At 43.8% G+C, this 21,370-nt stretch overlaps 2 protein-coding genes across 5 annotated transcripts in view; one reads left to right on the forward strand and one right to left on the reverse strand.

Moving 5' to 3' along the window:
* The window catches only part of FNTB (farnesyltransferase, CAAX box, beta), a 79,008-nt gene that overhangs the window by 15,155 nt on the left and 42,483 nt on the right, over positions 1–21,370 (forward strand). For all 3 annotated transcript variants that reach the window (XM_063596249.1, XM_008977771.5, XM_014347593.4), the window contains exons 2-4: positions 6,738–6,802; positions 14,187–14,259; positions 17,496–17,587. In XM_063596249.1, coding sequence (XP_063452319.1) covers positions 6,738–6,802; positions 14,187–14,259; positions 17,496–17,587 — 230 coding nt within the window. The remainder of the gene's footprint in view (positions 1–6,737; positions 6,803–14,186; positions 14,260–17,495; positions 17,588–21,370) is intronic.
* Positions 2,890–21,370, reverse strand: part of MAX (MYC associated factor X) — a 103,091-nt gene continuing 84,610 nt past the window's right edge. For both annotated transcript variants that reach the window (XM_008977768.3, XM_008977770.3), the window contains one exon: positions 2,890–8,774. In XM_008977768.3, the coding sequence (XP_008976016.1) occupies positions 8,694–8,774 (81 nt within the window). In that variant the 3' untranslated portion in view covers positions 2,890–8,693. The remainder of the gene's footprint in view (positions 8,775–21,370) is intronic.

The following is a 21,370-nucleotide window of genomic DNA, read 5'->3' on the forward strand; positions in this document are numbered from 1 at the left end:
TGTCAGTTAAAGTCTTTCTTTATTGCAAGGCTATGGTCTTAGTGAATTGATTGTGTCTGTGCAGCAAGCCGGAAGAACCCGTTGGGTGGTTACTAAATGAGTAGATCTCAAAGAGGTGGCATAGACTTCAGGTTTAACTACAGTGTTCAACTGAAACAAAGAAGGATGTTGGGGAGGCCCGGAATGGGGAGGTGACCGGGAAAAGCACAGTAAACAAGGATAAGGTTTGTTATGCAGATTTAGGCAGGTGCCTTCTCCATTGGTAAGAGTTCCTAGTGGCTTAGAGTCATCCTTGTCTCCCTGGTACAGAAAGAGAGGCAAATGGAGATTTCCTTTTATAGATGTAATTTTCCCTTACAAATGAGGTAACTTCTACTCTGTTTTCAGAGCTTTTCCTTTGTCTGCTGTTTCTCAAAATAATCAGCTCAAAGTAATCCTTATGCCAAAGAAGCCTATCGTGGGAAGACATATTCTGGTCTCCTACAGTCATGTTTTGAGGTGGCATATTCTGGTCTCCTGCACGTTCAAAATGTTAGGTTATTTAGAGAATTTTTGTTCGTTAAACATTTAAAAGGTTTGTTATCTTTGTTTATCCTTTACTAGTTGAGAAGAAAAGTACGTTACTGTTTTTTAAATTAATTATGAATGAAGAAAGTACTATTTGAGGTAAAACTTTGCGCATCAACCTCTGAGCTGAAATTTAGTGACCATTGCCACTACTAAAAATCTTGTTTTATCAAATTTTCAACCTAAATTAACAGAGAGAGGCTCTCTAAAAAACATGACACTTACTTGGGAATAGTGTATTGCAATGGGAATCTTTGTGCCACAGTAAACTATGTGCATATTCAAGGAGGTAAAGGAAGACAAAGGTTTTTCAAGGAATAATGAGGATTATATAATTCTTTTAAGATAATGATTATTGGCTACAAGGATCAGTAACAAGTGTGACCAGTCTGCGATTGGACAGGCAATTGCTGGACAGATGTCCTTGTGGAGATATTTTTTGTGTAAGATTGTGATGACCTTTGTGCAGGATTGTGGTTTTTGCAGAGTCATTTGGGATAGTTTTTGTTAATCAGGCATTGATGCATGAGAACCCTCTCTTCATAGCTGTCCCTGGCTTTATTTGTCAGGATTTTTAAACACAAGTGACTCCATTTTGATTCTGACAGTGTTCACAAATGTTAGCATTGCATCGAATCCACTGGAGGACTTGTTAAAAGAAGTTGGGTGGACCCCGCCAGCTAAGTGAATCTATAGGTCTATACTGAGAATACCTGAGAATTTACATTTCAAACAAGTTTAGCTTAGTTTCTGGAGAACCTGTTTCTTGAGTAAGAGGAATGGTTTCTATGACTCATAGCAGCATTATTCATAATAGCCAAAAAATGGAAACAGCCAAATTGTCCACCAGCTGATAAACTGCTAAACGAAATGTGATAGATCTACACAGTGGAATATTATTTGGTGAAATAATATAAATAAAAAGAAATGGAGTACTGGTACATGCTACAGCATAGATGAGCTTTGAAAACATTATGTTTGTGAAAGAAGCCAGCCACAAAAGACCACAGCTTTTATGATTCCATTTATATACAATTCCAAACAGGTAAATTTATAGAGATAGAAAGTAAATTAGTGGACCAGGCATGGTGGCTCATGCCTGTAATCCCAGCACTTTGGGAGGCCAAGGCTCATGGATCACTTGAGGTCAGGAGTTTGAGACCAACCTGGCCAACATGGTGAAACCCATCTCTACTAAAAATACAAAAAATTAGCCAGGCATGGTGGTGGGTGACTGTAATCCCAGCTACTTAGCAGGCTGAGGCAGGAGAATCGTTTGAACCTGGGAGGCAGAGGTTGCAGTGAGCCAAGATCGCAGCACTGCACTCAAGCCTGGGCAACAGAGTGAGACTCCATCTCAAAAACAAAGAAAGTAAATTAGTGGTTAGCAGTGGGGAGAATGATAAACTGGATTTGATGCTTAAGAGGTGGGGGGTTACTTTTCAGGGGAGTGAAATGTTCTAAAATTGATTGTGATGGATGCACAAATCTATGAATATGCTAGAAGTCATTGATTTGTGCAGTTTAAATGAGTGAGTTGAATGGTATATGAATTATATCTCAATAAAGCTGTTAAAAAAATACACCAGTTCTTAGTTCTCCATGGGACCTGTTAAGAAAAAAAAGAGAAATATACCAGAATATACTAGTTCTTAAAAGAAAATTATTCATTGTTATGAACAGCTGACCTGTAATACACAGATAGTCATCAGAATTCATAACTTGACTTTTCAGATATGAGTTAGTTACTAACTGCATTGGAAAATCACTTGTTCATTCTGAAGAAATGATTAGGAACTACAAAGAGAAGGACACTATGTTGGGAAAATTTTAAGCATTTTCCACCTTGTGGTATGACATATTTCCATGTTTTTGTCAGGTGTCTTAGCTTAGAAATAAACCTCCATTTTTCTTGCGTTGTACTTGGCTGCTTTCCCGCAAGAAAGCTGAAGATGGGACTTCTGATTAAGGAGTTCCTGGCTGGGAGCTTTCCTTCCTAGACATCTAAGTGCCAGAATGCCAAGGGGAAGATGGGTTCATGCATTAGCCTTTGAATATTATTAAGTCGTATGGATTTGAATAGGCTTGTACTGGGGTAAAGGAAGTGAATTTTCTTCCCACTTGATTTTGTGTCATTCAGAATTCATTAACTCACTTAGATAAAACAGTACAGTTGGTCTTCCATATCCGTGGGTTCTGCATCTGTGGATTCAGCCAACCACAGATCAAAAATATTTGGAAAAAAGATTGTGTCTGTACTGAATAAGTACAGACTTATTTTCTTGTTATTATGTCAATCTAAAAGGAAGAAGCTCAGGCAAAGTTAATGTAAGTAGAGAGTTTATTTGGGCCAAGCTTGAAGATTGCAACCCAAGAGCATAGATTCAAGTTGCCCTGAATATACACTCTAATTAGCAACAGTTACAAGTAGGTTTTTAAAGGACAAGAATAGTTATCCAGGGCCAGGCGAGGTGGCTCACGCCCGTAATCCCAGCACTTTGGGAGGCTGAGACCGGCAGATCACGAGGTCAGGAGATCGAGACCATCCTGGCTAACATGGTGAAACCCCTTCTCTACTAAAAATAGAAAAAATTAGCTGGGAGTGGTGGCACACTCCTGTAGTCCCAGCTACTCGGGAGGCTGAGGCAGAAGAATCACTTGAACCCAGGAGGTGGAGGTTGCAGTGAGCTGAGATCGCACCACTGCCCTCCAGCCTGGCAGAGCCAGACTCCGTCTCAAAAAAAAAAAAAAAAAAAAAAAAAGAATAGTTACCCAAAAAGCTGACTGAAAGAAAAACAAAAGAAAAGAAGAGGCGATTCCTAAATTGTTTACCAAGACTCTACACTAAAATTACATAAGGTATACATTATTCTTTGTATCACAAATTCCAGGAACATGAAGATAATGGATGAGGCAGCTAGGGAGGAATGAAATGCCTTTAAGCAACTGCCCCCGGACATGGGTGTTGGGAGCATAAATGAAGTCCTATACTTGGTCTCTCTGGGCCTGATAAATTTTGCATACCTCACATAACTCAGACTGCTCTGAGCTATTTTTCTTTTCTCAATTGCAGTTATATTGTACTAGGAGGTATTATAAGTAATCTAGAAATGATTTAAAATACAGGCGTGCACTATATAACAATCAACAGACTACATATACCACAGTGGTCTGGAAAGATTATAGTACTGTATTTTCACTCTACCTTTTCTGTGTTTAGATACTTTTAGATATACAAAGGCTTACTATTGTGTTACATTTGCCTACAGTATTCAGTACAGTAATATGCTGTACAGGTCTGTGGCCCAGGAGCAGTAGGCCACACTATACAGCCTATGCATGTGGTAGGCTATACCACCCAGGTTGGTGTGAGTATACTCTGATGTTCCCACCATGATGAAATCACCTAAGAAGGCGTCTCTCAGAATGTATCCCTGTAGTTAAGCTACTCGTGATTATATGGGAGGGTTGTATAGGTTTTGTGCAAATACTCCAGCATTTTATATCAAGGACTTGAGCATCCACAGATTTTGATATCCTGGGAGATCCTGGAACCAATCCCGCATGGATACTGAGGGATGATGGTATATCATAGGCAAATCTTTATTTAATGATCTTACCAATTTCTTATATATTTTTCTATCCCATTCAGCTTATAGGCATGACTGAGAAATGCAGTCTGTGTTTCATTTAGGCTGGTGCTTTATTTTAGCTGCATGAGTGTCAGGAATGGAAAAAGAATTATGATTCTGGGACAACTTTCTTATTCCTCCCAAGTCAGATTCTCATGGTGACGTCAGTCTGTTTTTTGAAGTATTATAACCTTTTAAACAGATCATCCTTCAAATGCATGTTCAAAAGCAAATATCAAAGCGTATTCTAAAACCAGATGTAAATTAATTTTAGATTGGCTGCCATCGTAGATGATTCATATCACTGCTCCCCTCATCATCACAGATAATTCTTTCATGCTTCTCAAAGGGACTAGGAGCTCTACCTCAATGGGTATTTCGGAAATAAATGACTCAATTTTGAAGTTTCCCAGGGAGATTTTTATGTATCTTGAAATCTCAAAAAAAAACATGTCTCACTACAAAGATTAGGAATGCCAAGGAAGGTGAACGCCAATCCTGTTAACCAGACGCTCCCTCATTACTATACCTTGTATACAGGAGCTCTCCCATGAGACCACATTGTGTCCACAACCATTGCCTGATGCACTCAGCAAGTCAGTAGACCAAGGGGTTGACTGGGCGTGGTGGCTCACGCCTGTAATCCCAGCACTTTGGGAGGCCGAGGCGGGTAGATCACCTGAGGTCAGGAGTTCGAGACCAGCCTGGCCAACATGGTGAAACCTCATCTCTACTAAAAATACAAAAATTAGCTGGGCGGGGTGGTGGGCGCCTGTAATCCTAGCTACTTGGGAGGCTGAGGCAGGAGAATCACTTGAACCCAGGAGGTGGAGGTTGCGGTGAGCCGAGATCATGCCACTACACTCCAGCCTGGATGACAGAGACTCCGTCTCAAAAAAATAATAATAATAAAATAAAAAAAAGAAAGACGGGGGTTGCAGCAGAGAAGGAGGTTTAGTCATAGGGTCACCTGATGAGGAGATGGGAAGAATCCTCAAATCCCTCCTTGAGGAATTTGGGGTTAGAGCTTTTAAGGGTTTTGGAGTGGGCTGAAGTGCGGAGTGAGGAGTTTGTTGATTGATTGAAAAGTGTAGGGTGAAGTCATTGACAGGGAGATAAGGAAGCTGTATTCTCAGGCAGATCCTGTTCCTTTGTGGGGGTTTTCAAACTGATTGCTGGACTTCAAAGTCTGAAAAACATCTTAGATGATCCTTAAACAAAAGTCTTATGATTCTAATGTCGGAGATCCTGGCTCTGTAGGAATGATGGGATACAAATGGTCAGACGTTTAGCAACCAGGAAGTGGGCTGAAGTGCAGCCTGATTCATGCTTAATTATAACTGTATTTCTGTCCAGAACCCAGCACGCAATTTTTGTCAACCATGTGGGGCGGTTTTAGCATTATGGTGTGGTCTTCAGAAGAGAAAGATCTGATTTCTTTTGTGACCTGACTTTCTGAGATCCTTCATTTTATGGGACTGTGGAGTCCTGTGTGTGACGTAGGACCAGAATTTGCTATTTGTTTTGGTGTTTCAACAATTGATGTTGTTATAAATCTCCCAGATGATTTTAATATTTTAACTGTTCAGTTTTACAATAAGAAGCATGACTGTAGGCAGAAACTAATTATGTATTTGAGAGTGGTGAGTTAATGAACATCCAAACAACTTCATAGAGCAGGAAGAATACATATTTCAAGTGGAGGGGAGAAAAAAAATCATTTTCCCTCTACCCTTCTAATTTCTGGGTTGGAACCACTATAACAAAACAACAGGGTAACAAAAGAAAAACAAGCAGAAGTTTGTTAACATGTATGCTTCATGTATACATAGGAGATACCCAGGGGAAAATGAGTAATTCTGAAAGAGGTGATCTAGAACTCCAGCTTCTATAGCATTTTCGACTAAAAACAGAGAAGATTGTGGGCGAAGCCAGTTATGGGGAGGTGAACAGGACAAGTATGGTAAATAAGAGTAATGTTTGTTATGCAGATTTCAGTAGGTGCCTTCTCCATTGATAATAGTTTCCTCTGATTTAGTCATCCTTCTCTTTTGGTACGGAGAGGGAAACACTCTCACAAGTGGAGATTTCCTTTATAGATGTCAATTTCCCTCAAAAACTGGTATACTCTGTTTTCAGAGTTTCTCCTGTAGCTGCAGTTTCTCAAAATAATCCTTATGCTGTTGAGGCATATTTTGGGGTGGCATATGCTCTCCCACACAAGCAAGAGACATCTGTCTTCATCTGCTCCCAGAGTAACTGGTGCCAGGGAACCAAACACCAAAACTGCCATTAGTTTGGATATTATGGATTTGGTTTCTGGAAAAGTCCATTGTGATGCCAGCATGGTACAGGGGATTCCCTCTCGCCTTGTCCTAAGCCTGTCATCCTGCAGAACCCCTGTCTTACAGTACTGTGAAGTTCCAGACCATACCAACCAACCCTCGCCAATAGGCATTTGTGGCAATAGGAAGAAAAAGCTGATGGAGGTCTCATCTGTATTTGTTTTCTCTCTCCTATCTCCTGCATCCTTACCAGGCAAAAGTAGAAGAAAAGATCCAGGAGGTCTTCAGTTCTTACAAGTTCAACCACCTTGTACCAAGGTAAGCTGTGGTTAGGAGTTTGAGGGGATCTGGGAGAACAGCACCATGTAGCAGCCTTTCTTCTTTCCTCCTTGAGCGAATCTAACCACGGGGAGCATCTGCTGCAAGAATGGTGTTTCTTGTCCTTGTGGTTACCTGGATATGCTAAGACCCCCACTCCTCCCTCTGGTAGAATACTGTTTAGAGCGATTCTCCACTCGAGCTGAGCTGCCAGGTGTTACATGGGGATTCCCCTCAATGCCTCATTTCTGAGGTCTGAAGATGGAGAGAGGAATTCCAGGTTTTTGTTTAGTGGTAGCCTGCTGCTCTGGTCTTCAGATGAGAACTCTCAGGTTTTTCTTTTTCTTTCTTTTTCTTTTTTTTTTTTGAGACAGCGTTTCGCTCTTGTTGCCCAGGCTGGGGTGCAGTGGCACAATCTCGGCTCTCTGGAACCTTCGCCTCATAGGTTCAAGTGATTCTCCTGCCTCAGCCTCTCAAGAAGCTGGGATTACAGGCACCCACCACCACACTCGGCTAATTTTTGTATTTTTAGTAGAGACAGGGTTTCACCGTGTTGGCCAGTCTTGTCTTAAACTCCTGACTTCAGGTGATCCACCCGCCTCAGCCTCCCAAAGTGCTGGGATTACAGGCGTGAGCCACTGTGCCCGGCCCAGATTTTTCTTTTTCATATTGTACTTTGAAACATTTAGAGTCCAGGGAGATGGCAAGGGATGGATTATTATTTGACTGGAAAAACATGGGAAGTTTGAGTTTCTCCATGCCTACTCCCTGTTGGTAATTGTGTTCCATATCCCAAGGATGAAATTTCAAACAAGAAATAGAATGCCTTTTGTTTTCCTTGGAGCTTAGCTAGTTGAGGTCTTCTAAGTCCTGTGAGGTCAGGTATTTTGAAAAGGGAATTATAGGAAAAAATTTATTATTTAATTTGAACCTTTATTTTCTCTTCCAGTGTTTTGTAATATGTCACACTAGAATTTCATAAGGTTATTTCATTCTTGTATTAGTACTTCTCATGCAGTCAGAGTCTTTTTTTGAAACCATTATTTGTTATATTTCCAGCCATCAGAATTGATCAGTAGCCTAAAACTGTGTGGTCACCATTTTATCTTAATGATGGAACACTTTCTCTTTCTTTTCTTTCTTTCTTTCTTTCTCTTTCTTTCTTTCTTTCTCTCTCTCTCTTTCTTTCTCTTTCTCTTTCTTTCTTTCTCTCCTCTCTCTTTCTCTCTCCCTCTCTCTTTCTGTCTCTGTCTTTCTCACTTTCTTTCCTTTCTGTCTGTCTTGTCTTGTCCTGTCCTGTCCGGTCCTGCCCTGCCCTGCCCTGTCTTGCCCTGTCTTGCTCTGTTACCCAGGCTGGAGTGCAGTGCCCTGATCATAGCCCACAGCAGCCTTGAATTCCTGCGAATCCTTTCAGTGCAGCCTCCGCAGTAGCTGGGACTATAGGAACACATCACTATGCCTAGCTTATTTTATTTTTGTTTTTATTTTCTGTAGAGATGGGGGTCTCACTGTGTTGCTCAGGCTTGTCTCGAGCTCCTGGCCTCAAGCAGTCCTCCCAAAGTGCTGAGATTACAGCTGTGAGCCATGGCACCTGGCCGAGAGAACACTTTTCCTTGACATCTCTGAACAAAGTGTAGTTAGGTCACTGGCTGATTCACTCTGGCTGGGAAGTTGCAGGTCTGAAGTTCAGCCTTTCCTCCTTCATCATGTCTCTTGACTTCTTGAGATCTTCTAACAGACTAAATCCTAGCAAGTCAGTCTCTAGGTACTTCTGCTTACTGGAACATTATAAATAGGTCCAGCTTTGTTTGTTACCTTTGTGTCTTTTTTCTTTTTTTTTTTTTTTGCAACCATAGGAAATGGTTTCTTAAGGATAAGAAACTTTTTCTGATTAGCCATGGCAAAAAACAGTTGGAAAAGGCAAGTGTTCATAGGGAAAGACAGGTGGGAGGGTTAACTTCATCTTCGTTCCCTGGGGAAGGAAAGGAGGAAAAATATCAGCTTAGTAGTATAGTCTTTCCCTTAACTGCTAAACCAAATCTCTGCATTAACCCAATGCTCTGACCTCAATAAAATGAATTATTCCTCTTGTCATGAGATACAGCTAGAGATTAGCAAATGATGCCATTTATTTAAACAGCTTGGGAGAATGAGCTCTCTTAAATATAATGGTATCCTTGGCAGTTCGCTGCCCCTAGGCACAAGCTGGTTCAAGCTTAGCCTCCCCAGAGGGGACAAGACTTCATAATGGTGAGGGTGTGGGTGATTGCTTTTGCAGGGGCTTTGTCGTTGTGGTTGTGCCCCCGATGACTCACCCGATCGGGCTGAGTCACTGTCCACTGCCTGGGCTCTGGGGACACACAGCCTCTGTTTCTCACATGAACCTTTGATTATTTGACATTCCCTTTTCACTTACCATCAGGATAGAGCCCTTGGTCTCTTTCATTCCTTTTTTAAAATTTGTTTTTCCTTAGCTCATGAGCTGAAGAAAGACTTTTATTCACACTGAGATATGAGGGAAAATGGGAGGTTATAGTCTGGGAGGAAGCAGTTGTTTTTTGAGAGTGGTGGTAGATGATATTAAAGGAGTGAAATCCCCTGATTCATAGCTGGTAGGTCAAGTATGGGTGGGAAAAAAAAAGTGTTCTTCCTGGGCTCGGATCCTTGTGGAAATAGAATATATCAGGGCTCTGGGTTAGTTTCAGGAATTTCACAATTACCCGTTTTTATCATTGTTGCCTATGAAATTGAGTGTTTTAAAGGATGCTAATTAATATTGGAGATACTATACATTTTGGCTGAATGGCTGAGTATATAATTCAACATATCAATATAAGGCTGAAGCCAAACATCACCATCGTAGAATAAGCGAGGATATAAGAATAAATTAGAAAATTTATCAGAATTTTAAATCATTATCACAGTCTCAATATTTAACATATTAATAGTCAGAATTTAAAAGTCTGACACTTTAATACAGGAAGTAACCTTCACTGTTAGCTAAAGTGCATGGTTAGCTGTTAGCAGTAAATCTAGATGGCAGGGCTTGTTTGTGTGTCTGAGGTCATGATGCTGATCAAATGGGACAGACTCACACACACGCCCAGGACCACAGACCACGCACAGGTCCAGGGATGCCTGTGATGATGCTGAAGTAGGCATTTGCCTATTCAGTGTTCCAGGGCCAAAGCTGAATAGCAGACTGGGCTGAAAGTCAAGCCTGGAGCTGAATGTCAGTACATTCTATACTTAATCCCCTTCCCAGAAATGATTTTCTTCTCTAAGGTTGGGACTGTCTACCTGGAGTGAGGTAGTCAGTCCCAAGGAGCTTTTTGACCATGCTTTTCATGGTTTTGTTTATTCATGTCTGCTTTCCCATGAAAATTCATTTTTTCTTCCCTGTGGGTATTGTCACGGTTTCACACCCTTTTGAATGTACCCTTTTGCATTTATCACCTTGGCTTTAATAAGAAACCTGAAATGCATAAACTACACAGATACCTCGCTCACATGTAGTTTTTAAGTTTGTTTTCTTCTGGGCAAGGAGACGGGTGCTCCTCAGAAGTGAGAAATATTGGTAATGTCCCTGTGCTAATAGAGCCCTGGAGGTTAAGTGCTGACAATGGCTCTGAAGCCAGAATACTCTGAGTTAAAGTCCTCAAAGCAGGTCTCTCACAGGCACCAGCTTAGCTCCCGTGTTTTCTACCATTCCTGTATGTGATACAATTTTAGAATTTCCCAGATCCTGAGCAGGTAGAGGATGTATTCCCTTCTTACTGTTGTTCTTCCCAAGGTCTCACAAATAAGTTCACCTTTCCTCGATTGCTTTATTGCTTACATGCCAGGTGCTTATTTTTTGACTAGAGAGGCCCCTGGCTTTAGTGAGTTTAGAAAGTCCCCAGGAACCAGCAATGGACTGAATCCCCTGTCCTCTCATCTGTCACAATCAAATGCATGTTTTCCAGGATGGCCCAGGTTTGGGGGGAGGAAGTGGCTCTGCTCAGTGAGACAGGGGCCCTCCTCATCCACTTGAGCTGACAGCCTGCATCCCACCCTGCACCCCCTCAAGTCCTGCACGAAACCTGTCTTATTCTGCTCCATGTAATTGAATGGTTTGGGGGCTGAATTGTTCAGGTAAAAATAGGAAGAGCTCTACCTTTTCTTTCTTAACTTCCTACACAGAAAAGATTTTTGGATAGAGGTGAGTTGAGAATGAAGGACCGGTGAGGGTATTAGTCAGCTTGGGCTGCCATAAAACGGTATCACAGATGGGGTGCATTAAACCACAGAGATTTATTTTTTCACATTTCTGGAGGCCAGAAGTCTTAAGACCAAGGTGTCAGCAGGCTTGGTTTCTCCTGAGGCTGCTGACTGGCTTCACCAACATGTTATACTTCTTAATTTCACTGGCCCTTCACTAACTGCCTTATAATCCTTTTATTCGTCTCATGTAGATTCCCTAACACACCCACCACCGTGGCCACTCCACAGCTCTCCCACCATCTTGACTCCTAGTTCCTGAGAAAATCGAGGCTGACCCACCTGACTTTCCTGTTTCCTTCTTCCCACATCAGAGACCTATATTTGGCTAGCTTCGTACCCATCATTTCTCGCTCAAAGAATGTAGCATCCTTCCTTATTCCAGGCTCACCTCTCCTACTATACCCTCATCCCAGCCCTCCTCCATCCTCTTTACAGACCTTCCCTATGGATTTCCTCTGAGCTTTTGCATTTCTAATGTGGAATTTCTCTGCTTACTGCCTTGTACTTTTGATCCAGCTGAACTAAACTAACTCAAATGTGTCATGGTGTTTTCTTCATTTTGCCTGCTTAACTCATGTCTTTCCAGCCTTAAACTCAATGCTGTTCCCTTTGGGAAGAGTTTTCTGACCCTCCATCTCTTCCCGTGGCTGATCACAGCATTTATTGGACAGGGCTCTGCTTGTCATTTTCACATGTGTGTCCACCTCTGGACTGTCGCTCTAGGGTACAGAGCAGCCTCTACCCCAGTGCTGGACAACACTCTGCCCACACAGATGGGTGCTCCCTGCGTCCTGAGTGGACTTTCCTGAAAGAGAAACTGAGTCTGGCCTTCTCTTGTTTACCATTTGCCTTCACCTCTGCTCTGAATGCTCTTGGAGGTCTCTAGCCCTTCTGTGGTTTGTTGTCTTTTCCCCTCAGTCTTGCTGCAGCATCTGCCACTGTTAAACATCTTCCTGAAATTCTCCTCCCTGATGGCCTGTGACATGACACTTCCTTTGCTCTTCCCTAGCATATGTAAACTCTCCTGTTTCTCTCCTTCACTGGCTCCTCCAAACCCTTAGAGATGGGTCTTCCCACAGTTTTGTTTTCAAACTTCTCTCTCTGCCCTCTCACCTTCTGTGGCTTCACCTGTCACTTGCGTGCAGACAAATGCTTCGTAGTCTGTGTGTGTAACCTGAATCCCTCTTCTGAGCCTCACGTGTGTGTCCAGCAGCCTGATTGACATCATCACCTGAATGCACTCCCAGCATCCTAAGACCCACACATCCAAAAGTCAGCTGATCATGGGTCACACACTAGTTCGGGCCCTAGGTAGCCCCAACTGGGTCAGCTCCTCAGAGCTTCTAACCCTGTCTCCCCACCCCATCTGTCTGCCCACTGCGATGTTTTCAGATACTTCAGTTTGTAAACACATACTGACTACCTACTGTTTTTCTAAAGCACAGTTCTGATCATTTCTTTCCTCATCTCAAAAACCTTCAGGACTTCCCTTTGCCTAGTAAATTGAGTAGAAATGCCTTAGTCAGCATCCCAGATCCTTGTTTGTTTGTTTGTTTGTTTGTTTGTTTGTTTTTAAACTGGGGCAGTACTCCTGCTTTCCTCCCATTCCTCTTTCATCCCTGTATTGAGGTCAGATTCTCCCACCTGTCACTCCTCTTGTACACTTGATACCTGTGCAGCATAGTAGAGTAGCCATTAGCCACCTGCAGCTATTTAAACTTGAATTAAAATTGAATTAAAATTTTCTCCTTCTGCCAGGGCCACTCATCGCACATTCCTCCTTTTTCACACAAACTTTCCTGATCATTCCTTTCTTTGTGAGATATCCCCTCCCTTTTGAGCCTCAGTAGTATGTTTTTCCCTTGCAAAACCTACCCATTCTTTCCTTGTAGCCATTGATATACTTACCTCATTTCTGAATTGGAAGAGTTTTTGAGGTAAAGACTACATGAAGGGCTGGGTGCGGTGGCTCACGCCTGTAATCCCAGCATTTTGGGAGGCCAAGGCAGGGGATTACCTGAGGTCAGGAGTTCAAGACCAGCCTGGGCAACATGGTGAAACCCCCGTGTCCACTAAAAATACAAAAATTAGCTGGGTGTGGTGGCACGTGCCTGTAATCCCAGCTACTCAGGTGGCTGAGGCAGGAGAATAGCTTGAACCCAAGAGGTGGAGGTTGCAGTAAGCTGAAATCACACCACTGCACTCCAGCCTGGGTGACAGAGCGAGACTCCGTCTCAGGAAAAAAAAAAAAAAAAAAGACTACATGAAGGCTCTTATTCTGAGCCAAGTACAGTGGGAATTTGATAAACAATTGTGGAATTGACTACCTAGCAAAGGGAATGGTTCTCTTTCCTTTGTTTCTGTAATCTGCAAGCACAGGGAACATCTTGACAATCTGTGCTTTTTCTTTCCTTCCCTAGTCACACAGGCTCTTCTGCCAGACCAAGAAAGAAGTGCAGCCTCTGTGCTTTGCCCGGCCTGTGCAGGTGGCCATGGGCGGCACATTCCATCTTAAAGCCAGTATTGCTGACTTGAAAGCCAAGGACAGCGACTGGCTGCAGAACACGGTCCTCTGGCCAGGGCTGTGGGTCACACGTGGGAGGTGGAATTTCAGGGAGAGAATAATAGTTGGATAACCGAGAGGCAGGCAGGGAGTAAATTACGGGCCTTGGAGAAGTCATCCCAGAAGGGGTGACTGAAATGACAGCGGCTGAAGCAGGGAAGTGGTGAGGCTCAGATTTAAATTGCTTATAGGATGGGGAGCCACAAAGATATCTGTTCTTAGATGCTGGAGGAAGTTTCTGGGTGGACTGTCATTGCCTGGCTGCGTGTGCTCATTGCGGCTTTTCCGTTAGCCCAAAGTCACTGCCTTTAGGAGACAATCGCACTCAAAATGTCAGCTGGCATGGTTTTCAGATGCTTTAGAGACATTCAGACAAGAGCTTCTTTTCTCTGGTTTAGTTGCTCTTTGGAACCAGAGAAGTTGCTGGTTATCCAGTCAGTGATTGCAGGGGGACGTCCTGAAGCTGAGTGTGTACCCGTGTGTGTGTACGTGCATATACGTGTGTATGGTGGAAGCATAAGCTATTAGAATGGGCTTATAAACTGTTTGTCTTTCCAGGCTTGTTTTGCAGAGGGAGAAGCACTTCCATTATCTGAAAAGAGGCCTTCGACAACTGACAGATGCCTATGAGGTAAACACATTACCCAGGAACTCTTGCTGTCAAATTATCCACCAAATCCTCCTCCTTTTTCTATTTAAACGTAAAAGACTGTTGGGGCTGACCTGTTGCAGAGTCACTCTTTGTTCTCTGTGGCTCTGGCAGGAGGTAGGGTGCTGTCACAGAGCTGGGACTCAGCCCCGAAAGGGCAGAACCTAGTCTCTTCCAGAGTGAGTGGAGCACCCTAGATAGGATGGGGCTTTCTTCTGTTACTAGATGATGACTGAGGGGTTCACGTGCTTTATCTAGACCTCCTTGACAGCTGGCTAAATGCCAGTTACCTGTTCACCCTTAACCCTTTGCCCTATAAGCTGATCTAATTTCTCGCTCATTTATTGAGGACTATTGTCCAAACCTGTTAAGTCTGTATCGTGATGGTTACACATTTTCCAACTTCACCACTCCTTCTAGTAAGTACATTACTTTTCATATCTTCATTAAAGAGACAAAAAACCCTTTCTTGTAATAAGATCTAATTTCTATACTGACTAGAGGACCAGTATAGAGAGTGGTCCTTGCAATTTAACATTACTATTTAAGAGTAGATCTTTAATATTTCCCAGAGCAACCTCAGGACTGGGTGACGGTGGAGGGGGACAGATGTTGGATGGGACTGAGTGGCAGGCAAAGGGTGAATGTGAACAGGAAGTCTCCAATCTTTCTGCCCTGCTTAACACAGAGCAGCATCTCTATTCTTAATCTGCTTTTTATTTGGGTTCTACATTTGATTATTTGTGGCAATGATTTGCCAACTCAAATGCCTGTAGGGCCCAGGCAGGCAGCATAAATCAGTGAAGTGGGCTGCATGGAGACTGAGGCTAACTGGAGACCCCGTGCCCTTAACTTCTTTCCTGCCCATTGCTGCCATCTGGGAATGCAGACCCAGGGTTGCCAAATCATCTTTGTTTCCTTTTTTTTTTTTTTTCTTCCTCCAAATGAAGCCGGAAATCACGTTTTCATGTGACTCTCCTGACAAATGTTGCAGCTACTTCCAGTTAAACAATACACATCCATGGGCTAGATTTGGCCTGTGGGCTATGAATTTTCAATCCTTGACTCAAGTCCTCAATAGTTATGCTACAGTTGGTACCATATCAGCTAACAATTTATTGAACAGTGTGCTGAAAGCTTACCATGCATTCTCTCATAATTTATGAGATGGAGTCTCGCTGTATTTCCCAGGCCCGAGTGCAGTGGCATGATCGTGAGTCACTGCAACCTCCGCCTCAGGTTCAAGCGATTCTCTTGCCTCAGCCTCCTGAGTGGCCAGGATTACAGGTGTGCACCATCACGCCTGGCTAATTTTTGTATTTTTAGTAGAGACGGGGTTTCACCATATTGGCCAGGCTGGTCTCGAGCTCCTGACCTCAAGTGATCCACCTGCCTCAGCCTCCTGAGGCTCTGGGGTTACAGGCGTGAGCTACTGCGCCCAGTTGCATTCTCTTATTTAAATCTTGTAACTACGTGAGGTAGATCAATCTTTTGTTTTTTGCAGATAATGAAATGGGCATAGTAAAATTAAGTCATTTGCTCAAAGGCACATAGCGAGTAAGATGAGGAGCTGGGATTCAAACTTAAGCTGCATCCCTGGCAGTGTCTTCAGTAGCTCACCAGCCTACCTTCCAGGTGGTGGGTTAGCCACAGCTTGGGATATCAGCATAGTTTTGAAGAGAGCAGCTTGGGCCAACGGAAAGAACACTGGATTGACTGTAAAAACCTAGATTCTTGTCTCACCTCTGACATTTGCTATTTTTATAATCTGAAAAAGGTTAATCTTTGGACCTCATTTATATATTTTAATTTATAAAACTGGGGCAGTACTCCTACCTACCCTGCCTAGCCTTGAATGCTCAATAATCATTTATGGTTTAATTAGGATCAAGAGCCATCTGCATTTTGCCTTTGGAAGCCTTTCCTAGCTCCCCAGGCAGAATTAGTCAGTCTCTTCCACGTGCTCCCTCAAAACTGTTTTCGTCCATTACAGCATTTCTCCAGGTATATGTACACGTGTTGGTTCCAGAAAGACATGAGGTAACTTATATGTCTGTCCAGTGCTCTCTTCCCCTACAGGTAACCACACACATTCTATATCCCAAGCATCTCAAGAACAGAAACCAGGTCAGGCATGGTGGCTAATGCCTGTAATCTCAGCACTTTGGGAGGCTCAGGCAGGTGAATTGCTTCAGCCCAGGAGTTCAAGACCAGCCTGGGCAACATAGTGGGATGCTGTCTCTATAAAAACTTAAAAAATTAGCCAGGCATAGTGGTGTGTGCCCCTAGTCCCAGCTACTTAGGAGGCTGAGGTGGGAGGATTGCTTGAGCCTGGGAGGTTGAGGCTGCAGTGAGCTGAGATCCTACCACTGCACTCTAGCCTGGGTGACAGAGCGAGACCCTGTCTCAAAAAAATAAATGGTAGAAACCAAATTTTATTATCATCCCCCCAGTGTCTAATACAGTGCTTGGCACAAGTAGATACTATCAAATATTTGTTGAATCAGTGATTGAGTTAAGCTAGGAAATCTCTTCAGAGAATGTATATCTCCTTGGTTCTATACCGAGAAAATAGCAGCCCCTAACCTCCTGGCCTGTAGGAAGTCCTCTGCTCAGCCTTCCTTAGATGCCTGCCAGGGAGGGATCCACTGGGTTCAGGGTCATCTTTTTTTTAATCCTGTTGTCTTTTTTTTCTTTTCTTTCTTTTTTTTTTTTGAGACGGAGTCTTGCTCTATCGCCTAGGCTGGAGTGCAGTGGTGCCATCTCGGCTCACTGCAACCTCTGCCTCCCGGGTTCAAGTGATTCTTCTGCTTCGGCCTCCCAAGTAGCTGGGATTACAGGCGCACATCACTATGCCCAGCTAATTTTTGTATTTTTAATAGAGACAGGGTTTCGCCATGTTGGCCAGGCTGGTCTTGAACTCCTGACCTTAAATGATCCACCCACCTTGGCCTTCCAAAGTGCTGGGATTACAGGCATGAACCACCGTGCCCAGCCTTGTTATCTTTTTTTTTTTTTTTTTTTTTTAAACAGATGGTCATTTCAGCTCCTGGCTAAGGCCACAAAGCAAAGTGTCCTTTATTCACTGATTGTTGTTTGAGCAAGGGTGCCCTCCTCCCCCTTGCCAGGCTGCTGGGAGTGAGACAGATACAGCCTTGGCAGCAGTGTCTTGGAGTGATTGTGAATAAGGGATGTTTTCTCTCCTCTCTCTCTCCCAGTGTCTGGATGCCAGCCGCCCATGGCTCTGCTATTGGATCCTGCACAGCTTGGAACTGCTAGATGAACCCATCCCCCAGATAGTGGCTACAGAGTGAGTCTGTCTTTGGGAAATCTGGGGTGTTCTCTGAAATTGTATTTTGAGTTTGGGATTTTGTTTTGTTTCTGTTTTATTTGTTTGGAATGGAAAAAAACAGTGCCACAAAGAAATCTTTGCTCTTCTCATGACCTCCGGCAACTTCCTGAAACTCCTCCACTTTAGAAAACTAATGTAAGCTGGTGGGTAGAACAAGACTTTGAACTTCCAAGAGAAGGATTCTGGTTTCTTCTGTGGCCTTTTCTTTTGGCTCTTTACTCTGGTCTTTGAGAAAAGTCTTAATCATCAACTCTGAGAGACAAGATTTTGCCAGAAAGTACAGTATGCATTTGAACAGCTTCTGTGGGGAAGCACGTGCCAGTCCAGTGAACAAAAATGCCTTTGCCTTTCCTACGCACCTCTATAGAAGTACCTCCCCGCTCCCGGTGCTTGGAGGGACCATGTAGCTCTTGATGGGACTGGATGTGTTACTGGTGTGGCATACAAATGCCATGACTCTCAGTTTTCCTAAACCTGATCGATGATTAGAGATCTAAGCAACTGAGCTTCTTCCCAAGATCCTTGTACAGATGGCATCCGTGATCTGGCATCTCATTCCCAGACACTCATCACCATTTATATATTAAAGAAGAAAAGACTGATCATGACTCCAGTCCTAGGGATACCTGGAATAAGAAAGGGCAGCCAGGCATTGGATCCAAGAGATCCACTGAGAGGCAGCATGGGCTCTAGGCAGCATCTCGAATTTCTCAGCTTCCTCTGGTGCTCTTGAGGGCGAAGCATCTGGGATGAGAGACTTCTGAGCCAGGTTTGTTTCTCCACAGCACAAGGAGGCAGCTGTGCTGGGACACACAGAGGCTAGCCGGGGCCCCTCTCTGGTCACAGAGCCCCTGCCTCAGTCACATTGTCAGGTCAGAGGAACAGAACTGCACATTGTCTCATTCATTCTGTCTTAACAATAACCTCTCATTCTTGCCTTCCTGGGCAGGGTGTCTTGTGATGAATGTGGATGGGGAAGATAATAAAGAATTAGGCCATTAACCCTTGTGGTACGTAGGATGCTTTCTGAGGGAGAGGCAAGTGCATTGTTTTGATCATCGGGATGCCACTGCAAGCCTGGCTGCTTCCAGCACTGGAAGGAGAGTTGGACACAGTTTCTGCAGTAACAGGAATTTAATTGTCAAAGAAAGGCCCATGTAGTTTTTTTTTTTTTTTTTTTTTTTTTGAGACAGAGTTTCACTCTGTCACCCAGGCTGGGGTGCAGTGGCACAGTCTCAGCTCACTGCAGCCTCTGCTTCCCGGGTTCAAGCGATTCTCCTGCCTCAGCCTCCTGAGTAGCTGGGATTACAGGCACCCACCACCGTGCCCGGCTAATTTTTGTATTTTTAGTAGAGGTAGGCTTTCACCATATTGACCAGGCTGGTCTTGAACTCCTGACCACAGCTGATCTACCCGCCTCGGCCTCCCAAAGTGCTGGGATAACAGGTGTGAGCCACCACATCCAGCCTCGTGTGTTTTTGAAATACCAGCTCGGGGGCCTGGGGATTGTTTGGGAAGTTTTCCCTTCACTCCCACACAATCAGGATATTTGGAAAGTTTTCCCTTCACTCTTGCACAATGGGAAAGTTGGGTGTGAGAGAAGAAAGAAAAAATGGGGATTTCTGTGAGCCTGGATCTGAACGCTGGATGGAGGAGGCCGCAGACCCATGAAAAACTGGAAGAGAGAATCACAGCGGGTGCCTGAGGTGGAAGAACTCGAGCCAAAATAGACTGAGTTTTTTTCTAGGCTGTGTACTTGGTGTTTTATAGTGAAGGCTTTTCTGAGGAAGTGTCAGCGCCGCTTCTGGGGCAATGTCACATAGGAAGAGAGGAGCCTTTAAAGGGCCTTTCATTGGAAGCAATCTAAATTAAATATCAACAGTAGAGAATGTTTAAAAAAATTTTTTTTTTAATGTAAAGCTGGGCGTGGTGGCTCACGCCTGTAATCCCAAGCACTTTGGGAGGTTGAGGTGGGTGGATCACTTGAGGTCAGGAGTTTGAGACCAGCCTGGCCAACATGGTGAAACCCCATCTCTACTAAAATACAAAAATTAGCTGGGCATGGTGGTGCATGCCTGTCATCCCAGCTACTCGGGAGGCTGAGGCAGGAGAACCGCTTGAACCTAGGAGGCGGAGGTTGCAGTGAGTCGAGATTGCACCTTTGCACTCCAATCCGGGCAACAGAGTGACACTCCATCTCAAAAAAATAAATAAATAAAATACATAAATTTAAAAAATAAAACATAAGTCATTTATGGTGCAGTACATTCTGTGAAATACTATATAACCATTAAAAAATATATAAATGTGGCCACGCATGATCACACCTGTAACCCCAGCACTTTGGGAGGCCACGGTCCGAGGACCACTGGGGCCCAGGAATTCAAGACCAGTCTGGGCGACATAGTGAGACTCCATTTCAAAAATAAAAATAAAAATAGCTGGGCGTGGTGGTGCACGCTTCTAGTTCTAGCTGCTCCGGAGGCCGAGACAGGAGTTCAGGAGTTTGAGGCTGCAGTGAGCCATGATGGCACCACTGCATTCCAGCCTGGGCAACAGAGCAAGACCCTGTCTCAATAAATATATGAATGTGTATATTTGTATGTTAAAATATATGTATTTATATAGAGAGATGTGAAATGAAAATAGTTTAAAAGATTTAATTTACATACATTAAAAATATAGATGATGATATGCATAGATAGAACCAGAAAGATACATGTAGTAGTTATTTCTGGACGATGGGGTTAAAAGTGATTTTATAAACTTTCTGGGCTGGGCACGGTGTCTCACACCTGTAATCCCAGGGCTTGGGGAGGCCAAGGTCAGCAGATCACCTGAGGTCAAGAGTTCAAGACCAGCCTGGCCAACATGGGGAAATCTTGTCTCTACTAAAAATATAAAAATTAGCCTGGCTTGGTGGTGTATGCCTGTAATCCCAGCTACTCGGGAGACTAAGGCAGGAGAATTGCTTGAATCTGGGAGGTGGACGTTGCGATGAGCCAAGATCATGCCACTCTACTCCAGCCTGGAGGACAGAGTGAGACTCTGTCTTAAAAAAAAAAAAAAAAAGGCCAGGCGCAGTGGCTCACACCTGTAATCCCAGCACTTTGGGAGGCCGAAGCGGGTGGATCACCTGAGGTAGGGAGTTTGAGACCAGCCTGGCCAACATGGAGAAACCCCGTCTCTACTAAAAATACAAAATTAGCCAAGCGTGGTGGCGCATGCCTGTAATCCTACTCAGGAGGCTGTTTGTTTGTTTTTTGAGACAAGAGTCTCCTTCTGTTACTGCACTCCCGCCTCCTACTCAGGAGGCTGAGGCAGGAGACTCGCTTGAACCCGGGAGGCGGAGGTTGCGGTGAGCCAAGATTGCACCACTGCACTCCAGCCTGGGCAACAAGAGTGAAACTCCGTCTCAAAAAAAGAAAAAGAAAAAGAAGAACTTTCTGGCTGGATGTAGTGGCTCATGGCTGTAATCCCAGGACTTTGAGAGGCTGAGACAGGCAGATTACTTGAGGTCAGGAGTTTGAGACCAGTCTGGCCAACATGGTGAAACCCTGTCTCTACTAAAAATACAAAAAATAGCCAGATGTGGTGGCTGGCACCTGTAATCCCAGCTACTCGGGAGACTGAAGCAGGAGAATTGCTTGAATCCGGGAGGCAGAGGTTGCAGTGAGCCGAGATCACACCACTGCACTCCAGCCTGGGTAACAGAAGGAGACTGTTGTCTCAAAAAAACAA

This window comes from Pan paniscus, chromosome 15 (genome assembly GCF_029289425.2).
Source record: "Pan paniscus chromosome 15, NHGRI_mPanPan1-v2.0_pri, whole genome shotgun sequence".
NCBI classification, from domain to species: Eukaryota; Metazoa; Chordata; class Mammalia; order Primates; family Hominidae; genus Pan; species Pan paniscus.